Raw genomic sequence first — 22,420 nt, 5'->3', positions numbered from 1 at the left:
TTCGGATACCTTAACCTTCCCCCTGATTGCATGAATATTATCAGGGAAGCTAGACGCCCTACTACTAGGGCATGCTATGCTGCAAAGTGGAAAAGATTCGTTGTTTACTGACACAACAACACAATCAACCCCTTAAATGTGTCCATACAGCACATCATATGTTACTTGCGCCATCTACAAAGGTGTAACCTAGCATATACATCCATTTGGTTACACCTCGCAGCAATTGCTGCTTACTTACAGAACAGGCAGCACCTATCACTTTTCAGGGTGCCTGCCATCAAGGCCTTTATGGAAGGCCTCAAAAGAGTAATTCCACCCAGAGTACCACCCTCACCTGTCTGGAACTTGAATATAGTTCTCACAAGGTTAATGGGACCCCCTTTCGAACCATTACATAAATGTGAGCTGCAATTTCTCACATGGAAAACAGCTTTTCTAGTGGCCATCACTTCCCTTAGAAGGGTTAGTGAAATACAAGCACTCACTATACTGGAACCTTTTCTCCAAATGCATCAGAACAAGGTTGTACTCCGCACCAACCCAACATTTCTACCCAAAGTCATTTCTCCATTCCATCTAAACCAGTTGGTAGAATTACCAGTCTTTTTCTCACAACCTCAAACCGTTGCGTAAAGGGCTTTACACACACTGGATGTTAAAAGGGCCTTACTTTACTACATCCAAAGAACACAACTTTTCAGAAAAACCAAACAGCTATTGTCTCTTTCTCTCCACCACATAAAGGCAACCCTATTTCTAAATCAGGGATAGCTAGGTGGATTGAAAAATGCATACAGATTTGCTACCACAAAGCAAAACGAACGCTATCTGTTCCCCCTAAAGCACACTCTACAAGGAAGATAGGGGCTTCTATGGCTTTTCTAGGAAACATACCACTAGATGACATCTGCAAAGCAGCGACATGGTCAACACCGCACACTTTCACAAAACATTACTGTGTAGATGTGCAAACCAAGCAACAATAGTGTGGGCCAGGCTGTACTAAAAACACTGTTCCAAACAACTGCAACGGATGCCGGTGGTCGCCGCTAGGGTTGGGTACTGCTATATAATATATGCACAGTGTATAATCTGCAGCTCATATGCCTCGAACGGAATATGCTACTTACCAGTATGCATCTGTTCTTGGCATGTAGAGCTGCAGATCTATACACGCCCACCCGCCTCCCCGGCTACCTGTATCCGTTCCAGTCTATCTTATTTAGATACAACACAGATGGGTTTCTTTACTGTTACTACTACGCGCCATCTTTCCCTGCTGGCGAAAAACAATCTGAGGATGGAGCCGAAGCCCATGCGCAATACGAACCAAAGGAGGAGTCACCGACCTCGTGACTTCCAAAGACTTTCCAAGAGGAAAAACAAACTGCAAACATCCGGGCCCAACACTAGATGGCGATCTATGCACAGTGTATAGATCTGCAGCTCTACATGCCAAGAACAGATGCATACTGGTAAGTAGCATATTCCTTTCCTCATAGGGCAACATTGACTGGCTTTTTCCTGAAATTTCTTCTAAGTGTGGACTTTTCAAATCTTAAAATATTCACCAAAAATCGGACGGGGAACGAAAACGAAATTACTCACCTGCTCTTAGGTGAGCTCCCAGTGCTGGATCTTGGTGCCCAGCACTGACTCTAAAAAATACTTACAACTGTACTTACCCATAACCCAATTTTCTTCCATTGGAAATCATTGACTGTTTTTCTGTGAAATTTCTTCTAAGTGTCGATTTCTGCAATCTTTAAATATTCTTAAAAAATCGTATAATATCTGAAAACGTAATTACTTACCTGTTTTGGATAAAGGTCCCAGTACTGAGTCTAGGCACCCAGTACTGGATTACAAAAGTAACGAGAACATACTGTACCTGCAACTTGAATTTTCTTCCATAGGGAATCATTGACTGTTTTCTTTGAAATATTTTTTGTGTCAACTTTTAAAATAGCTAAATATTGTTTAAAAATCATTACAGTAATTAAGTCGACTTTCATCATTTGATTCTGAGTACTGACCCAGGACTGAATCTAGGATCCGGTTCTGGAATTCCAAAAGTAATCTAAAAAGTAATCTGTTGCAAATAACTTGAATTTTCCATTGAGCTCAATGCATTGTTGTGTTTAAAATAGAGTTGCCTATTGCAACCACTTGTAACTGTTTAGAAAAGTCAATTGCATATTGCAAAAGTATTTATATGAAATCTCATTCTGAGAAAGTATATTTTAAATCCAAGTGTGGGTTCTAAAATAAAACAAGCATATATTTTTTATATATAAACCATTGGCCTAGAGTTCAGTTATTGAGTGTGTGAGACCATTTGCTGAATGAGTGTGTACAACAAATGCTTTACACTGTCCTCTGATACTGCCTTACTGCTCGACCAAGCTACCACTTTAGAGAGTAAGGTTATATCTAACTTTAACCTCTGTCAAACCCTGGGGGACTGTGGACTCTGTACACCCTGTACCTATTAAGGAACAGTATATACAGAGCCACTTTCTCACAGTCCTCCATTTGAATCTCTACACAAATGTGAATTGCAGTTTATTTCATGGAAAGTAGCTTTTCTAATCGCAATCACCTTTCTCAGAGAAATAACTGAGATCCAGGCTTTAACCATACAAGAACCATTCTTACAAATACATCATAACAAGGTGGTTCTCAGAATAAATCCAAAATTCCTTCCCAAAGTAATCTCTGCTTTCCATCTTAATCTGGAATTGCCCGTTTTTTTCCCCCAAAACCAGATTCTGTAGCAAAGAGAGCTCTTAACACACTTGATGTCAAAAGAGCTATACTTTATTACTTTGACAGAACTAAACCCTTTAGAAAAACAAACCAACCGTTTGTAGCTTTCTTGCCACCTCATAAAGGAAACCCCATCTCCAAAGCTGGAATTGCCAGGCGGATAGTCAAATGTATTCAAATATGCTACCAGAAAGCAAAACGTACATTAACAATTCCTTCTAGAGCGCACTCAACACACAAACTGGGGGCTTCCATGGCATTTTTAGGGAACATTCCCTTAGATGACATTTGTAAGGCAGCAACATGGTCTATGCCACACACCTTCACCAAACACTACTGTGTAGACGTGCAGGCAAAACAAGCTTCTGTAGGCCAGGCTGTTCTTAAAACATTTTTTCAGACCACTGCAACAGATGCAGGTGACCTACGCTAGGGGAGAACACTGCTATACAGTCTATGCACAAGTATGTATTCTGCAGCTCATATGCCTCGAACGGAAAATGCTACTTACAAGTATGCATTTGTTCTTGGCATGTAGAGCTGCAGAATGACATATGCCCACCCACCTTCCCGTTACCTCTATCTGTTCCAGTGTTATCTTACTTAGATATATTACACATGGACATCTTCTCTGTTTCTTACAAACTCCATCATTATCTTCATGGCGAAAAACAATCTGAGGATGGAGTAAATGCCCATGCGCAATACGATCCCAAGGATGAGTCACCTATCTCGTAACTACAAAGACTTCTTCCAAGACAACACCAGATGGCGATATATGCACAAGTATGTCATTCTGCAGCGCTACATGCCAAGAACATTTTCCTTATTATAATTGCGAGTCTGCTGCTGGCTGTGGCATATTCAATATAATTCTGGACTTACGGTGGTTCTCAAGACAACATGCTCCCTCTAAAATATTGATAATTCAGGCACAAGGAAGGTTACCCATGCAAAATTCAGACATTGACATACCAGAGGTTATTCTGTTCATACAGGCAGCTGTGGAAAGATGTTGGTGCTTGCGTACTGGATGAAATACTTGACACAGGGGCACCTGTGTGTGGCAAAATGCTGGGGCATTGAAGGTACTTGGCATAATGGAGGGCAGCCAAGACACAATACAGGTCATGAAATGCTTAAAGTAATACTTGCCGTAAGTGGACACCTATGGCAAAATGCTGCTGCTGGCATACTTTAGGCAATTCTTTACCTCAGAGGGCAGCCATGCATATTTGGGCGCAGGTAGGTGAAGCAAACCTCTATAAAATGCTGGCTATGAAATACTGGAGGCAATTCTTTGCTTTCGGGAGAACAGACATGGTATCTTGGGGCTAAGGGGGTATGGGTTGGAAACAAACCTTGAGAAAATGCTTCTGCTGGCATACTGCAGGTACTTGACATACATGCCAACCAGGATATATGGATTGATCAGTGGCAACATTCTGGAATATTGTGTGCAGTTCTTGGCATAAGGGGGGACCCATAACAAAATGCTGACAAGAAGGTAATTCTTAACGTAGGTTGAACTCAGTGAAGTTGAGATAAAAATGTGAATACCACCATCAGAATGATATAAAATGAGTCATGTAGATTGTCAATTTATCTGTGTTGCAGGATGGAACAATTTCTAACATATTATTGTTCTATCAACCATTTTGTATTAAAAGCGAATAGATCATATACAATTAACCTATACTCAATGAAGGCGCCTCAAAGAAATATAAAGATTGCACTGCAAGAAAGCAGTTGTCATCTATGAATTATGATTAGAAATAAACAAACAGTGCATTTTTTAAGTATTGTTGACCTTTCAATAAGTTGGGTTTTGTGGATAAACTTAAAATGTGCTAATTGATGTAAATCTGCTGAACTTCCAGCAACAATTGGTATGTGGAAGGTTCCTTTAGTTGTGAAAGCAACGGTTCATTTGAAGATGTATAGTAGTCCCCCAGAGTTTCTTGATAATAAATGGTTGATGTGTGTGAATGCAGGCCTTTTCACCACTGGCATGTGGTGATTTGAGCATTCACATAAATCAAGTATTGGTTGCTCACTCTTAGTTCTAAAAGTAATAACACAGGGCTAAAATCAGATTTTATAGTTCACCATGTGCATATAATCACAACTTGAATGATACTTCTAAGCACTTAGTTAAATCATTTTTGTTTCAAAGCAGAATTACCTAGCGGAGGTAGTTAAGTGCGGATAGTTAATGCATTCCAGTTGCCCTCCTTCATGAAGCTCCCAGTTTTGCCTTTACTGGATGAGTCAGATGAAAGAAGATCTATTATAGAGGGAGTGAAGAAATATGTCCCCTGTTCTCTCTCACACCCAAACCTTAATTTCCCCTTTTTAAAGTGGTTAGTCTGTTAGTCTCCTTCTGCCAAGTAGAAACAATCCTAAATGTAATAGCTGGGTGCATGATCTTGTTCCTGGTGCTTGTGATATCCTACGTAGCAGGCTGATTTGTTCTTTCCAATGCAGAGTTTTAAGGCTGGGATGATGGTCTCTTTTAGTTCCTGTACTGCAGGCCCTTTCCAGGAGACAAATTTAGATCTAGGAACTGAGGAGAATATTAACCTTGAAGTCTTAGTAGACTAGTTTCCTACGTTTGTGTAGTTTTCATAAATAATTTGAAAGCATGCAGTGATCCGGTTTTGTTTCATTTCTGCATTTTCTGTTTGAAAGTTCTTGCGTTTCATGTCCGGTTCACTTTGCATGTTTTCTAGTATTTTCTTATTGCACGCTTTGCCTGTGACCTGATTTTCTAATTTATTTTCTTCTCAGGCTCAATCAAGAGTGCGGGGGTCAGGTCTTGGTGCCCGTGGAAGTACATACGGTGGAACCACAGCGGAGTCATTCAAGGAAGCCTTGCACAAAACGATGGTGACGAGATTCAATGAAACTGACTAACATGATTCTACCACTTAGCAGCTACAACGTTTGGGTGAAGGAGTGAGCTGGGGAATAAACACCTTGGGTTATACTACATTTTAGGATTTGGCTTCATGTAGTAGAGTGAACATGAGCCTCTGTTTCACTACTTCCCTCCAAACAGTATGAATTCTGTGTCAAGTGTAGAGTCTCAAAGGCCTTTGGGATTGACATTTCAAGGCGTGCGGGCACAGATTGCTGAATGAATTGTAGGACAGAAGAACTGCCTCCAGGCCAGTGATTTATTGGGAAGCACTTTTTGCTGCTTTGAGTCCTGATTCTGTGTCTTCTGAAAATAGTTTGACTACCATCTTGGGACCTTGAACCACTCAGTTTTGGATCGACTGTAGTGATTTTGTGTGGCTTTGAAACAAGGAAATTGAATTATAATCTTCAATTTCAAGTCCCAGTTTCAAAAAGGCAGCTTCTCGCCTTCCAGAGCATGTGGTTTTTGAAGATGAACAAGGAACTGTTTCTTCCCTCAGTTTCCAGCACTTTCATTTGTTGATTTTGTATTTGTAGTCCTCTTGTTTTCGCTTTTGCAAAAAACATTTTCTGCATCTGGATGTCTGAAACATTCGCTCTACCTGGTTGTTTTCCTTACTTTCACAGACACTTATTATATAAAAGCCTTATTTTACAGCGCCTGTGCAAGGGAGATATTGTGCTACACTGGAGGACTCTGAACATGCTGTACTTTGTTAGACATGTATGAACTTGGAGCCACACCGTTAATCGATGGACAAGTAAAAGCCATTCAGAAAGACTGGTGTTTTGGATTTATCTCTCCTGTCTTGAATCTTTTTGAGTTTCCTAAACCTGCAACTGCCAAAGTCGCAGCAAACATCTGAGATACCACAATGCATACAATCATCATTGTTTTTGCACTGTCTAGAAATAGATAGGCTTCATCAAAGAATACAAATGACTTGTAGTGTTCACAATAGGACACTTATAAGCCATTCTTCAATTGGTAGGCCATGCTTACTACTTTTTGTAGTATCAATTTTGGTGATCACAAGAGTGTCATGGGATCTTCATCATATTTCCTACCCTTATAAACACATCTGCGTTTAAGCAGATCATACGTCAATATGTAAATATATATATATATTTTTAAATAAAGCTACATTCTTAAATCATTGTTTTACTGTCTTTGATTGAGTGGAACCCTAAACTGAGTAATGACTTGTTCTTACATCCTGACTCCTTAATTTCTACTGGTCCTCTGATGTTGGTACACAAGCAGGTGCCCTATCACAGTAAGAGGTTTGAAGCTAAACACTGGAATGTAAATAGGTGCCCCTTCTCCCTCTGAGCCTGTGTTCTGTCCTTAGTTTCTCCTCTGTAGTGTGTAGTTGCTACTCTCTTCAGGAGACCTGGAAATTTTGTTTTAGGCTGTTGAGAAATCGTTTTGAATGATTTACTTGCTCCTTCATTTGCCTTAAATCTAATGTTCGAGGCATATGAGCTGCAGATTACACACTGTGCATAGATCGCCATCTGGTGTTGGGCCCGGATGTTGCAGTTGTTTTTCTCTTGGAAAGTCTTTGGAAGTCACAAGGTATGTGACTCCTCCTTTGGATCATAATGCGCATGGGCTTCGGCTCCATCCTCAGATTGTTTTTTTTCCGCCATCGGACTCTGGTGTGTTCTTGGCGCTCCAGTTCGGAACCGTTTGTTTTCCTGTTCGGCGCGCAATCCACCCCCTTCGACGGTATTGTCTCGATCGCGTTCTCCACACTCGACGCGATTCTCAACAATCGTCTTCGATTCTGCTCGTCGACGAAGGCCTTCGGGCCTACCTGGGCTCCTGTCCTGGCTGATTGAAAGGACGCCATTTTAAAAGTGTCCTCGATGTGGGTCGAAGCTTCCCCACACAGATCTGCATGAGGTGTGCAACCTCTGCGCCTCTCCGGAACAAGAGGCAAGGGACTGTCCAGCTTGCACCTCCTTCCGATCGAAGAAGACTATCCGGGACCGACTAGCAAGGAGAACTATGGCTCACTCGTCGACTTCGATCCCCGACGACATCTTCGAAGAAGGCGTCGATGTTCCGGAACCACAGCACACCGAAGGCCTCGTCAGAGCCTCCGAAGCTGATGACTCCGACGTCGAGGACATCTCTACGGCACAGAGGGGCGTGAGTACAGACGTCGACCCCAAACCCCCCCTCCATGCCAGTAAAAAAGGCTTCGGGCCTAGGTATACACCGAGAGACTGCTTCCCATACCTCGCTTTCGGGTCCGGTTAAGAAGCCCATCAAGCTTTCAGGCAGCTCGGGTTCGAGCCAGTCTACCCTCGGTGCCGAAAAACTCCCATCGAAACCAGCACCGAAAAAGAAAGCGCCCCTTTCCGCGCCGAGCTGAACACCGAAGCTTTCGGCACCGAAAACAGGCTCCGGCTCCTCGGCATAGATACCATCCTCGGAGCCCAGCAAGAAACCCAAAAGTCTCGACTCCCAAACCTCGAAGCCGAAACCCACCTCTGAACCGAGGAAGTCAAAAGACACTTCTAAACCCCACAGTTCCAAACCAAGAACCAGTGCCGAGTCGACGCCTAAGAAACCCACGGCTCCGACACCTTCGGCACCGAAGGATCAGCCCCTTACAGAGAACACTCGTAAAGGATCCAAAGACTGGACACTTCACGCTTAGCACCAGAAAAAGACCACTGGATAAGCCTGCACCAGCTCCACCACCAAAAAGGAGAGACTTTGCCACCTCTCCTTTGAGGATTCATTCACCTCCACCACCTCCTCCTCCTCCTCCTCCTCCACCACCTCCTCCTCCTCCTCCTTCGCCTCCCCCACCCCATCATTCTCCCACACCATCTCCAGATGAGGATTATGATGATGACATTATCTACGACACAGGGGACGGGGCGTACAACCAACCATCAGGGGACCCTACTCCTACAGGCTCCCCAGACCCATGGGACGACCACAACATTCCAGACGTCCCTAACGTCCCGCAGGACGATCTTTACCCTTCCAGACCCCCCCCCCCCCCAGAGGACACAATGGGCTTAAACCAGCTACTCCATAGGGCTGCCCACTACCACGGGGTTGATCTCCACACACACCCCGTGGAGGAGGATTTCCTCTTAGATACATTTGATACTGCACAGAGGTCCACGTCAATTCTGCCCATGCATAAGGGGGTTATTAAGCACACACCAGAGGTCTTTAAAGACCCAGTTAGGGCCAGGGTCATCAACCCTCGCATTGAGAAAAAATATAAGGCTGCCCCAACAGATCCAACCTACATTAGAGGCCCCTCACCACTAGACTCCCTCGTAGTCTCCAATGCGAGGAAACGTGCCAATTCCCAGGCATCAAGTGAGGCTCCACCACCAGATAAGGAGTTTAAACTCCTGGACTCCTGGCAAGCGGACAGCGTCCCAAGCGGCCAACATATGGCGCATTGCTAACACACAAGCGCTCTTAGCCAGATATGACAGGGCACATTATGATGAGCTGGAGTCAATAATGCAACACCTCCCTGACAAATATAAACATAGGGCCGACAAACTAATTCAGGAGGGAAAAACTATCACTAATACCTCCATCCGTTGTGCTCTCGATGCAGCTGCGCCGCCTCCAGGGCAATAAATACTAGCGTCCTTCTGCGTAGGCATGCCTGGCTACGCATTTCAGGGTTCAAACCTGAGGTTCAGAGTTCCATCCTCAACCACCCCTTTGATGAGAAACACCTGTTTGGCCCTAATGTCGACGTAGCCCTCGAAAAAATGAAGGAGGACACGGCAAAATCTATGAGAGCCTTGCAGTCGCAAGCTCCCAGGTGCTCCTTTCACCGTTCCTCCTTTAGAAGCACCACCAGAGGCTACTCCTCCGACAGCGCCTCCACTTCCTACAAGGCCCCTACCCAATCCACCTTCACTAGGGGTTACCAAAGAGGCAGTTACAGGGGTAACAACAACAAAGCCAGAGGCAAAACTAACAACTCCCGCTCTGCCTCCACCCCGTGACTTCCCTCCACTCGTCGGGAGCAGACTACACAATTTCCTTCCTGTTTGGGCTACCATCACCTCAGACAAATGGGTGCAACAGATAATTCAATCAGGCTACTGTCTAGAACGAACATCTACCCCCCCCCCCCCCCAAACATTCCACCCAAACAGCGCCCAATGTCACAGGAACATTTGTCACTTCTAAAGCAGGTCATATCCCTCCTACAAAAAAATGCAATAGTACCAGTTCCTACCCACCAACAAAACAAGGGAGTTTACTCCCTATATTTTCTCATACCAAAAAAGACGGCTCGCTAAGACCCAACCTGGACCTCAGACCCCTAAACCAATACATACACTCAGACTACTTTCACATGGTCACACTCCAGCAGGTACTTCCTCTGCTCTCCCAGAACGACTTCCTTGCCACCATAGACCTCAAGGACGCCTATTTCCACATTCCCGGTCACAACGCTCACAGGAAGTTTCTCAGATTCATAGTGGACGGTCAGCACTACCAATTCAAAGTACTCTCATTCGGAGTCACTACAGCACCACTAGTGTTTACCAAGTGCCTAGCGGTTGTGGCAGCACACCTCAGAAGACCACATCCACGTCTTCCCATACCTAGACGACTGGCTCATAAAAGCCAGCTCATAAAACCAGTGTGTACAACACTCACGCCACTATCCAACTACTTCACGACCTGGAGTTCACAGTAAACTACGCCAAGTCCCATCTGCATCCGTCCCACGTACAATAATACCTCGGTACCACCATAGACACCTCCAAAGCGCTAGCCTACCCCAGTCCCGCCAGGATAGCAAGCATACAGGCTCTTTGCGCCAAATTTCAACCACCACAACACACACTTCCAGCCCGAGTGTTTATGCAACTTACAGGGATGATGGCCTCTTGCATATTCATAGTACCTCATGCAAGACTCCAGACGCGTCCTCTCCAGGAGTGCTTAGCACGCCAATGGAACCAAGCTCTGGGTCAATTATCAGATCTGGTGTTGGTAGACTGTCGTGCCCGTCGCTCTCTGCAGTGGTGGACCACCAAAAACCTTTCCAAAGGGCGACCGTTCCTAGAGCCGGTTCCTCAAATAGTTCTAACTGCGGACGCATCGCTCTCCGGCTGGGGAGCTCACCTACTACATCACACCATGCAGGGCAGGTGGACATCTCAACAAAAGTTACTCCACATCAACCATCTGGAGTTACTGGCCATATTCCTAGCACTAAAAGCCTTTCAACCACACATCTCAGGCAAAGCTGTCTTAGCCCGCACAGACAACATGACAGCCATGTACTACATCCAAAAACAGGGTGGCACACACTCTCTGCAGCTCTCTCAGCTAGCACAGAGCATATAGAGGTGGGCCATACCTCAAAACATTTTTCTCCTAGCCCAACATGTCCAGGAGTCCAAAACACCATTGCAGATCTGTTGAGCCATCAAACACAACAGATCCACGAGTGGTAACTTCATCCACAAGTTCTTAAACCATTCTTTCAAATGTGGGGGCAACCACAGAGAGACCTGTTCGCCACCCACGAAAACGCCAAATGCCCAAGCTTCGCCGCCAGATATCCACACCCATTGTCCAAAGGCAATGCGATATGGATGAACTGGTCAGGCAGATTTGCGTACGCTTTTCCGCCTCTCCCACTCATTCCATTAGTGGTGCACAAACTACAGCAACATTTCCTTCACTCTAATCCTAGTTGCCCCGACTTGGGCCAGACAACTGTGGTACACTACATTGCTGGAACTCTCCGTAGTTCCGCATCAAAAGTTACACCTCTCTCCACACCTCTTAACCCAGAACCATGGAGAGATCAGACACCCGGACTCAGCTCAGCTCAACCTTTCGATCTGGCTCCTGAAATCCTAGAATTTGGTTACCTTAATCTTCCCCCTGACTGTATGAACGTCATTAAAGAAGCTAGACGACCTACCACTAGAGCTTGCTACGCAGCCAAGTGGAAACGTTTTGTGATCTATTGTCACAACAATAACATAAATTCCTTAGATGTGTCTATCCAACACATCATAGACTACTTACTACACCTACAAAGATGCAGCCTAGCCTACACGTCTATTAGACTACACCTTGCTGCCATAGCAGCGTATCTACAAAATAGACAGCATCTATCACTCTTCAGAGTACCTGCCATAAAATCCTTCATGGAAGGCCTTAAGAGAATAATTCCCCCCAGAGTGCCACCCTCACCTGTGTGGAACCTAAACATCGTTCTCACAAGACCAATGGGGCCTCCATTTGAACCTCTACATAAATGTGAGCTTCAATTTTTAACATGGAAAACTGCTTTCTTTGTAGCCATTACTTCGCTCAGAAGGGTCAGTGAGATACAATCAATCGAGAACTTTATTTCGGTCGAAGACCATAAAAGTGCAAATAGAATACATACAAAATGCATGAATCGTAAAAACAATAAATAACAGCAAGTTAATATGCTATTAAAAACAAATTAAACTGTATAGTTATCAAGTGGTAAGATCAATAGAGGACGACAATATTTACCCAAAACTTTTCCTTCTTCGCCACATACCAAGTAAAAAACGGGAGACAGCAAAAACAATGGGGGGATGAGTATCATATGTTGGAATCCTGCTTGCCTGTATACAATGTCTAAACCCAAGGTTCCTACATAGTGGGATCAACCAATGTTTGCTTATCAATTGATAAGCAAGGCAGAAGAACATAACGTGGCATACATCTTCTCTGTTATAATTACATGCCGGGCAAACAATATTTTCTGATTTTGCCCATTTATGGGTAAATACTGTGAGTGGTAAGCTGCCATGTCTTAGCTGTATATAAAGCTTCCTCGCGAGGGGTGGATAGATTACGTCTAGGAAGACTTCTGCTCGCGGTTCGGCTTTTACTAAGAGGAACTCTCTGGAAAGTCTCCCCAAAGAGCTTAATCGATATAGGGCAAGTAGTTTCTGTTGCCTCAGCTGACTTGTGAGTTCCAATTTACGTATCCCTAAACAGGACAGCTCCGGGGACTCCCAGAGCTTAATTCGGCCAATCCTTATGCTGAGATTCTTGATATGGTGTAACCACGCAATATTCTTATTTTTTATAAGAGCCCAAACCTCTAGGAATTCCTCTCTGTATGGTGCCAGTTCAGGCACTGACCAGAGTCTTTTCCAATAAAGCATTGGCCGTACAGCTGCTAAGTCTTCGATTGATTCCAACCCCAGATCAAATCGCAAAGGAATGAGTGGTATACTTAGCGGCAGACACAAGAGGCTTCTCATAAAGCCCTGCTCAGCCCTAAGGAGTTTAGATATATTTTTGTGGCCCCAGAGTTCAGCTCCATACAATGAGGCCGTTCTGGCTTGTAATTGATATATTTCTATAACCGGAGCTGCTGGTTTGAAGACCGAAATTCGCTGGACTTCACTAATCCCCCCCCCCCCCCCCCATAATTTGGGACAGCCTGAGCGTTGATTTCGAGATTTGAGAATCCCAGTCGAAGTTCTCTGTCAAGTTGATCCCAAGGTAAACAAAAGTCTTAACTCTCTCAAGCGCGGAACCGTTGAGAATGGGGTTTGGGCGGGTCTGCTTCGGAGGATTGAAAATCATAAACTTGGTCTTATCCAAGTTTATCTCTAATCCTCGAGCAGTGCAAAATGCTGCAAAGCCATCCAGGGTACGCTGAATGCCCGATGATGTTTTGGATAACAACAAAGTGTCATCCGCAAACATCAGAGCGGGCACTCGGCCGGTGGCCAACCTGGGGGCATCGTTGTCAATTACATTGGCTAGATGGTCCACAAGACCATTGATGTAAAGACTAAACAACGTTGGTGCCAAAACGCACCCTTTGTCGTACACCCTTCCTGACTGGAAAACGTGCAGTCAGATTGCCATGCCTCCCGCACCTAACTTGGGCATAGTTACCGTTGTGGAGTCTAATTAAGATATTCAGTAGATAGGGTGGAAGACTCATATCTGCTAAGACTTTCCACAACTTTTCTCTTGGGACGAGGTCGAAAGCAGCACGCAGGTCAACAAAGATGAGGTAGAGGCTACCACCCTCCACTCTCACTGTTTTCCAAAATAGGACCTGCAGCCGAAAAACTTGGTCTATAGTTGAAATACCCGGCCTAAACCCTGCTTGTAGTGTGGTCAATATTTCGTTTTCTTCCATCCACCCTTGAATTCGGTCTAGAATAATTCTACCCATTAGTTTCTGGGAAGTATCTAGAAGGCTAATGGGCCTATAATTTGCTGGGGTTAGCGGACAGCCTTTCTTGAAAATAGGGACAATCTCCACTCCTAGCCAAGTGTCTGGTGGATCAGCCCCCATAAAGATTGAATTAAATAGAACCACCAGATACGGTGCCCATATTTTAGGTTGGGACCGAAATAGGTCCCCGGGCATTTTATCTAATCCAGGAGCTTTATTAGGTAGTAGCCTTGCTATTGCAGACTCTACTTCCTTGAGGGTAATGACCTCCGACTGATCCAAGTGAAACTCGCCCCCATCCACCAGGGAGTCCTCACTCCGTCCGCCGTTCGAAAACCCCAGCAATCGATACTCCTGCTGGGGCGCAGAGACGGCAAACAAAGAGCGCAACGTGGTTTCACCAAAGGCCGAGTCAGTCCCACTCACCGGTCTATGATCGAAAAGTAAATCGGGATTAGAAAAGTGTGGTATCTTCACCCGAATCACCATATAGTGCTCCAAAATGCACTTCCCACACTCCGGGTGCTATATTTGCAATTGGGGATGAGCCTCCCCTACTCGCACCGAAACTCACAATAGTCCAAAACGCCTTGGGATCCCTTTGAGAGAGAGCTGATCTAAGTTCCTCCCAATGCAGCTCTGGGCAACAAGCTTGCTTAATCTCCACAACGGCCCCCCCGCGGCGGGATGCCTGGCTTTCACCTTGGGGATGCCCAGTACGGGTTATCTCACAGGGAAAAACCAGGACGGGTTCCCAATGCAAGCGCCAAGATGCCCAAGGGTAAGTTGAGCGCTATATAAGAACACATAATAATAATAATAATCTATGCTCCTCCCAATCCTTCTTTCCCCTGAGGATAGCCTTTTTATACTCTAGGCGAAATTTCTTAATATTGGCTCCATCTTCATCTTTTACTGCAGAAAGCAAATCCTTTTTTGCTTTTCTACAGGAGGCATCATACCAGGGATGTGTCCGATCCTGGTGGCATTTTTCCTTTCCCACGGGATTGAACACATACACCAGCTTGGCAACCAGCTGCTTATGAATTTCCAGGGGGGTACCCTGGGGAACTGTACCCAAGTTACCTTCGCCTATATCCCCCATATCAGAAAGAAACGGTATAACTGTCTGATATATTTTAGTAAGTTTAACGGGGGAGTTCTGGAAATGGGGCCATTTGACCCTCCGCCTATTGTTAGATATCAACAAGGGAAGCGATAGACCATTGGGGTCGGGGACAGGGTTTGTTAGCCCAAAACTTCCCGGTTTAAGAGTTAAGACAAGGGCGTTGTGGTCACTATCTTGTCTGGGATATATCGTAAACTCCAACAACTTATCCCAGTGTCTGGTTTCCATCAATATATAGTCAATGATGGAAGTTTGCCCTGGTCTATTAAACGTAGCTGACCCCGGGCGATCTGATTTCAGCCTCCCATTACAGGCCCTTAGAGACATTGCGAGAGAGAAGGACTTAATTTGAAGGACCAGAGGGGTCCAAGCTCTAACAGGAGGGATTTGAGGATCCGGAACATGCCAGAACTGGTCCTCGTCATCCAGCTCTCCCATATCCGAGCTCTCAAGGGGCTCAAATTGGCAATTAAAATCACCTCCAACTAATCGAGCCACTGAGGGTTCGAGTGACATTATAAAGTGCTTTAGTGCATCAATGGTGCCAGATTCTTGACCGCTCTTAACTGGTCTAGAATAGATGTTTATTATGGCAACCTGTGACATATCTTTAAGTGTTAAGAGTACACATTGGACGTCAGGGGAGTTCGTAGATATTTGAGCTGCCTGAGTGCCCAAATGCGTACCCACCCATGTTGTCAGACCACCTGAGGGTCTCCCCCTGCCCCTTGTGGTTGCCAGGATGTCAAAAGTGGCAAAACCAGTCCTTACATTTTCATCTAGTGCCCATGTTTCCTTCATCAGGCAAATATCATGCCTGTCTATGAAATTGCCCCACTCAGGTATAGATAGTTTATTCTTCAACCCGGCCACATTCCAGGACATAATTTTTATTTTCCCATCTTCTACCCTATTACTAGCCGATGAATCACCCTCATTTTGGTTAGGGCTGATTCTTCGTGATCGAATATTAGGTTCAAATACCATTTCCCTTACCTCATCTCTCAACGGCACCTCAGATGAAAGAGGAGCCCCCACATATTCAATAATTTCTCTCGCTTCCATCCCTCCCCCATCCCTACTCAGTGAGTGGGGTATTAATGCATGTTCAAAGGTACTACTCCCACCATTACCCACCACTGTCGCTATTTGGGTACCCGCAATGTTATCTTTATGAGGTACAGGGCTCTGCCTCACATATGGTCAATCAGCCACTTCCAACATGCTAAACCTGTTCTTTTGGGGGAATAGTGAGAGTAGGAGGGTAGTTTGCCACCAATCCTCCCAAGTTGTCATTCCCTGTTGTACCCTGGCCTTCAAAATATTCTTGCTCCCCTCACACCAAACACCTCTATTCTGCCCTGTTCTTAGCTGGGGTGCCGGGTAGAAGTATGACAGATGTAGTGGAATAATTTGAGTATTAGACCTGGTTGGTGCCCTGCTGCAGATAATAATCTACAGCCAGTGTGTGTCTAAAGTTGATAATGACACAGTTCCCTGCGTTGGTTTTAGGTGCGGTCCCGATCCAGTCTACTCTTCTTACACCCAATATTTCACCAGAGATGCCAGAGGGAAGGGGCCTATTGGAGTTAAGCCAATGTACACATATTGTTTTTTAGTTCAGAATAGTCCTCTTTTTTCCCCTGGTTTAATGGGGGGACACCAGCAAACACCACAACGTATGGTAAGGACTCTGGTGGGAGATCTATACAGGGCAGCGTAATTTGAGACCCCTCCCCAACAGTATTTCTACTCACTAGTGCTTGCTTATCCAGGCGTTTTACCCCCACTTCGGTAACCCCCCTCTGCGGTGTAAGATTACCGGTGCCTATATCCCCAGACAAGAATGTGGTTGTGTCAGGGGTAATCTTGACAGTTAACTGGGGGGGTACAGGTGGAATGTTTTTACTAACGGGGGGATTATCGTGATTGGAAACAGAACTAGTACTAGGGTTCCCTAATGAACTAGTCAAATGGGCTCGCCCTAAACCTACGTTGTTAATGGTAGAAACTAGTCTGTCCAGCCTGGATGACAAAGATTTAAAATGTGAGCCAAGTAACTGTTCCATATGAGCCTGGAAGTCAAGTAACAGATGGGTAGCCCAGAGAGGTGCCCCCATGGAAAACAAAGGAGAAGGGCCACCATCAGCCGGTGTAAGATTGATTAAAGGCGAGATACAAGCACTCCCCATTCAAGAACCCTTTCTGCAAATGCATCATAATAAGGTTGTTCTCCGCACTAATCCAAAATTCCTTCCTAAAGTCATTTCTCCCTTTCACCTCAATCAATCTGTGGAACTGCCCGTATTCTTCTCGCAGCCACAAACCATTGCAGAAAGAGCTCTACACACCCTAGATGTCAAAAGAGCTTTACTCTACTACATCGAGAGAACACAACCTTTTCGTAAGACCAAACAACTATTCGTATCTTTCTCACCACCACACAAAGGCAACCCCATCTCCAAATCTGGGATAGCTAGGTGGATTGTTAAATGCATACAGATTTGCTACCACAAAGCAAAACGAACGCTATCTGTTCCCCCTAAAGCCCACTCTACATGTAAGATAGGGGCTTCCATGGCATTTTTAGGGAACATCCCCTTAGATCAGAGGTCCTCAAACTTTTGTAGGTTGAGCCCCCCCCAGCTGAATTTTTTTAGATGTTGGGCCCCCCCACCACCTAACAGAAATTTTGTGAATCTGGTACACTATACAATCAACCACCACGTGCATATCATGGGCCATATCTGGCAAGTAATGTTCAACACAATAAGAGTGTTTCGTAAACTGCAGTTTTGTGATCTAAAATAAACTTTTTTATGATTGTTACATGAAACAAACACATTTCCCTGCAAATAGTAATAGACTCTCTTAGATCAATCACATTAAAAAGAAATGAAACAAAACGGTATTTACAAGAATCTGTTTAACCACATCGATGCGAGTGACGGAGCGGTTCCGTCATGCGCGTCGGTTGCGCTGTGTGTATGACGGAACCGCTCCGTCATGGCCCCGCCCGCGCAATAGAACCTTCAGCATAGCGCGGTAATCCGCGCCGCGCTGAAGGGGTTAAGAATTATTCCAGGCCATCAGGGCAAAAGCAGAGCTGCCTCTATCAAGGGTCCCCCTGAAAGGCTGCATTGCAGTGCATGTAAATGTGTCCTTTTGTAATTTAGGACGAAAACCTTGATGTGACACGACAGGACATACTTGTGTACAGGGGCACAACTAGACCCGAACTTCAGGTGGGGGCTAACACTCCCAGCCATGGCTGGCCCTAGCACTGGTCGCACACAGTGCAACAGTCTGTTGTGGCAGCCCCCTCCTCCATTTCCTCCTTTTCCATGAATTCCCTCACTGCCACTCACCAACATTGCACCTCATCTCTCTATTGCACCTTTCTGGCAAACATTTCATATTCTTTTTATAGCATTTCTCATTGTTTACTCACACTCAGTTCTTTGATCTGCATGGTACACATTCTTTGTAGCAGGCACATTAACCCTCTGCGCTGTGTGGGTGGCAAGAGTACCCACATGAGTGCACCGTGACCCATGCGACAGTGTGAGAGTAGGGTAAGAGGAGTGACTACAGGGTGAGTGAGGTGACCATATGAATTTGGGTGAGGGTGTAAGTGCAGAGTGGGACGAATGAATGTATGGTTAGTGATGGGCTTATTTGAGTGAAATTCCAGATTGAGCAGTGAGGGGGACAGGTGAGTGAAGTGTCCCATGAGTGAAGGGTGAGTAGTGTGCTCGTGTGACTGCAGAGTGGGGCACAGGGTGAACAGCGCCAGTGCATTGTGAGTGCAGAGTGATCACTGAGAGTGCAGGGTAAGCAGGTGAATGGTGTGAGTGCATGGTGATCAGTGTGAGTGCATTGTGATCGCTGTGAGTGCAGGGTGAGCGTGAGAGTGAAGGGCGAGAAAGAGGAGCGATTTGTCTGAATTCAGGGTGCATTTCCTGACACTTGAAGTAACTCAGCCTGTTATTGACTGCAGCGTAAGGTTTCAGATATAAGCTAAAACTATAGCTATTATGGCATTAACCAGGGATCAGGGTGGAGGAAATAAATGTGCTTATCTTGTAACAAACTTGGGGGCATATCAACAAGGGCCTTATCTCTGCTTTTTTAGCTTTAAAAGCCAAAACAGCAGAGATAAAACCATCGCCCTATTTACAAGTGGGTGCTAACATGCATTAGCGCGTTTTAGTGCCCGTTTTCCCGACGCCTCGCTTTGCATCTCTAATGAGATGCAAAGTGGGTGTCACTGGGCAGTACTGCTTGTAAAATATTGCTGATGTGCACATCGCAATATTTACAAGGAGGCCCACGCATTTTAGCAGACGTTCGTTTTTGGCGAAAACTGCGGTTTTCGCCAAAAACTAACGTCTGCTAAAATGCTGACTTACCTATACTTTACATTGGGGTGGATTATGCTGATACGACCACAGGGTCGTATCAGCAAGGTTATCGCCGTTTTCCATGCAACATTGCTGGAAAACCAGCGATGTTCCATGGAAAATACCGCTATCGCTGGAATAATTATCGCCATTGCGCTATGCGTTGTTAATACAGCGCTAGCATGGCAATAATTTCCAGCGATAGCCGGCGATAAGAAATCTCACGCTAAGTGCGGCCAACGATAAATCTCGCTGCCGCTTGATAATATGCCTCTTCCAGTTTTATAATTAGGGTTGCCAGGTCATTATTTTGATGTCCCAGGTGATACAAAAATAAGCAGTCACCTAAAGCTGTATTGTCATTCTGTGCATACTTGGAACAGGATATAAATAGAGAGCACTTTTAATTGTGTTCTAGGGCTGCCTGAATGATCCATGACTGATAATAAAAGGGAACAAAGACAGAAAAGTCACATTACAAAGGAATACATATTTCTTTATTTATAAGCATATTTAATGTCCAGACAAGTAATTTGCAGGCTGTTTAAACAACACACGGCTGGCTGGCATTTTGCTTTTGGCAACTTGAAGCCCTTTTAGCCCTGTGGGGCATTGTGCGCCTACCTGTGTAATTTTAAAATAAACTTTGTCTCCTTTCTGCTAAGAGCTAACTCTCCCAAGATGGGGTTTTCTTCATAGAGTTGAAAGGCTTCAGCTGCAGTGGGAGGCAGGAAGTCTCTGCTGAAACTGAAAGAAAGTAACAGTCACTTTCAGCTGAAGGGGGAGGCAAGGAGTCTCCTCTGCTATGAAATCTAACGCAAAGGAACAGGACTATCTCTTCATTTGCCTTCAGTTTAAGCAGAGACTTCCTGCCTTCCACTGCAGCTGAAGTATTTCAGCTCTACCAATTAACACCCTCCCGGGAAACTGTTGGCTCTTAACATGTCAAAGAAAGGGCACGTAGTGCCCCATCTATCTCCCCCTCCCTCCCCCCTCCAACCCTCTGTTACCGGAGTTCACCCAAAATTTCCATTTGAAATGGTTTGTAGACTTGCCACGCAGGACAGATAAAAACCAACACAGTTCAGATTTTAGGGTGGAGTGTGCGCCCCCCCCCCCCTGAGATGGTGTTGCGCTCCCCTGGGGGGGTGCGCCCAACAGATTGAAGAACTCTGCCTTAGATGCAGAGCAGCTACATGGTCTACACCGCACACTTTCACTAAACACTATTGTGTAGTTGTGCAAACTAAGCAACAAGCTAGTGTAGGCCAGGCTGTCCTCAAAACATTGTTTCAAACAACTGCAACAGATACTGGTGGTCGCCGCTAAGAGCGAATACTGCTATATAATCTATGCACAGTGTGTAATCTGCAGCTCATATGCCTCGAACCGAATATGCTACTTACCAGTATTCATCTGTTCTTGACATGTAGAGCTGCAGATCTACACACGCCCACCCGCCTCCCCGGCTACCTTTATCTGTTCCAGTTTTATCTTATTTAGATACAGCACACATGGGCAACTTTCCTGTTTCTTACAAAGCTCCATCATTTCCCCGCTGGCGAAAAACAATCTGAGGATGGAGCCGAAGCCCATGCGCAATATGATCCAAAGGAGGAGTCACCGACCTCGTAACTTCCAAAGACTTTCCAAGAGAAAAACTACTGCAACATCCGGGCCCAACACCAGATGGCGATCTATGCACAGTGTGTAGATCTGCAGCTCTACATGCCAAGAACAGATGCATACTGGTAAGTAGCATATTCCTTTTTTTTTATTTTTTATTTTATTTTTCATTTTTACAGTGGTGGAAAAGGGATTGACGATTTAAGCTTCATGAAAACAAATACAAAGATGTATACAATAGATTAAAAATAAAAAAAACAGCATAGGAAAAGGAAATACATGACAGTTGGTGATAAAAAACAACTTATTAGTTTACTAGCCAATCCTGGAATGGGGCCCAGTTTTTAGCAGCAATTAAACGTCTTCTCCTTCCCTGAAACTTACGTACAGCAGTTTCCAGTTTAAACCAAGCCAACATCCTGGCCTGCCAATGAAAGAAAGTTGGAGGTTGAGGATTTATCCATATAGAGGTAATACAGAGTCTAAACATTGCCATTGCAATGAACAAAAAGGAATGAAGATATCTTGATCTGGTAGTATCCTTAGCATATTGATAGCCTGTAATCACCAGTTCAGCGGAAATTTTAATTGAAGAATGGGTTATCTGTGTGAGAAACGTTTCAATTTGATTAATAAAGACTGATAGTTCAGGGCAGTCAAAGAACATGTGAAGAGAATCCGCAGATGGAAATTTACACCTTGCACATGACAGAGTTATAGCCCCAGGAGCGATCCCCCATCTGGCTAATTTGGCTGGAGTATAATAAAGATTAAACATAGCCATATAGCTTTGAGTACGAAGAGTACCAGAAACAAAAACCGTCTTGGCTAGCATTAGTGGTACCTTTAGATCTATAGTGGGTACCCCGAATTTGACCGCCCATTTGTTATTGAAATTCGAGAGATCATCTGATAGTCGGGACAACAGAGTTTGATACAATATGCCAATTTTAGCTTGTTTTTTAACCAATTCAAATATCAAAATCTTTTCATACAGCGCTGGATTTTCTAAAAGTTTTTTCTCAAGAAAACTTCTGATTTGAAGATATTTAAAAAAGTGGTTAGATTGTAAATCGAATTTATGTTGTAAAGAAGAGAAAGATGCTAGGATACCAGAGTCAGCTAAGTCACCTATATCAGTAAGGCCTTGCAAGGCCCAAATAGCAGTTATTGAATCTTGAAATATCACTGGTGGCAGCCCGGACGCATTCAATGGAGTATGAAAATTAATTTTATAATTAGAAAATAGACGACGAATTTTTTGCCAGATCATAAACAGGGCCCATGCTACCTTAAACCTCATTTTTTTAAAGTAACTTGGTTCTAAAATACGTGTTAATATCCCTTGTGTA

At 44.6% G+C, this 22,420-nt stretch overlaps 1 protein-coding gene across 1 annotated transcript in view; it reads left to right on the top strand.

Annotated features, from left to right (window-relative positions):
• LOC146797067 (RNA-binding protein 10-like) overlaps positions 1 to 6,848 on the top strand; it is a 297,765-nt gene extending 290,917 nt beyond the window's left edge. Inside the window, exon 26 of the mRNA XM_085629688.1 lies at positions 5,563 to 6,848. Coding sequence (XP_085485814.1) covers positions 5,563 to 5,688 — 126 coding nt within the window. The 3' untranslated portion in view covers positions 5,689 to 6,848. The remainder of the gene's footprint in view (positions 1 to 5,562) is intronic.
• Positions 6,849 to 22,420: the final 15,572 nt, after the last annotated feature.

This window comes from Triturus cristatus, chromosome 10 (assembly GCF_964204655.1).
Source record: "Triturus cristatus chromosome 10, aTriCri1.1, whole genome shotgun sequence".
In the NCBI taxonomy this organism is placed as follows: domain Eukaryota; kingdom Metazoa; phylum Chordata; class Amphibia; order Caudata; family Salamandridae; genus Triturus; species Triturus cristatus.
Note: the sequence above shows the minus strand (reverse complement) of the source record. Positions and strands in the feature narration are given on the sequence as shown.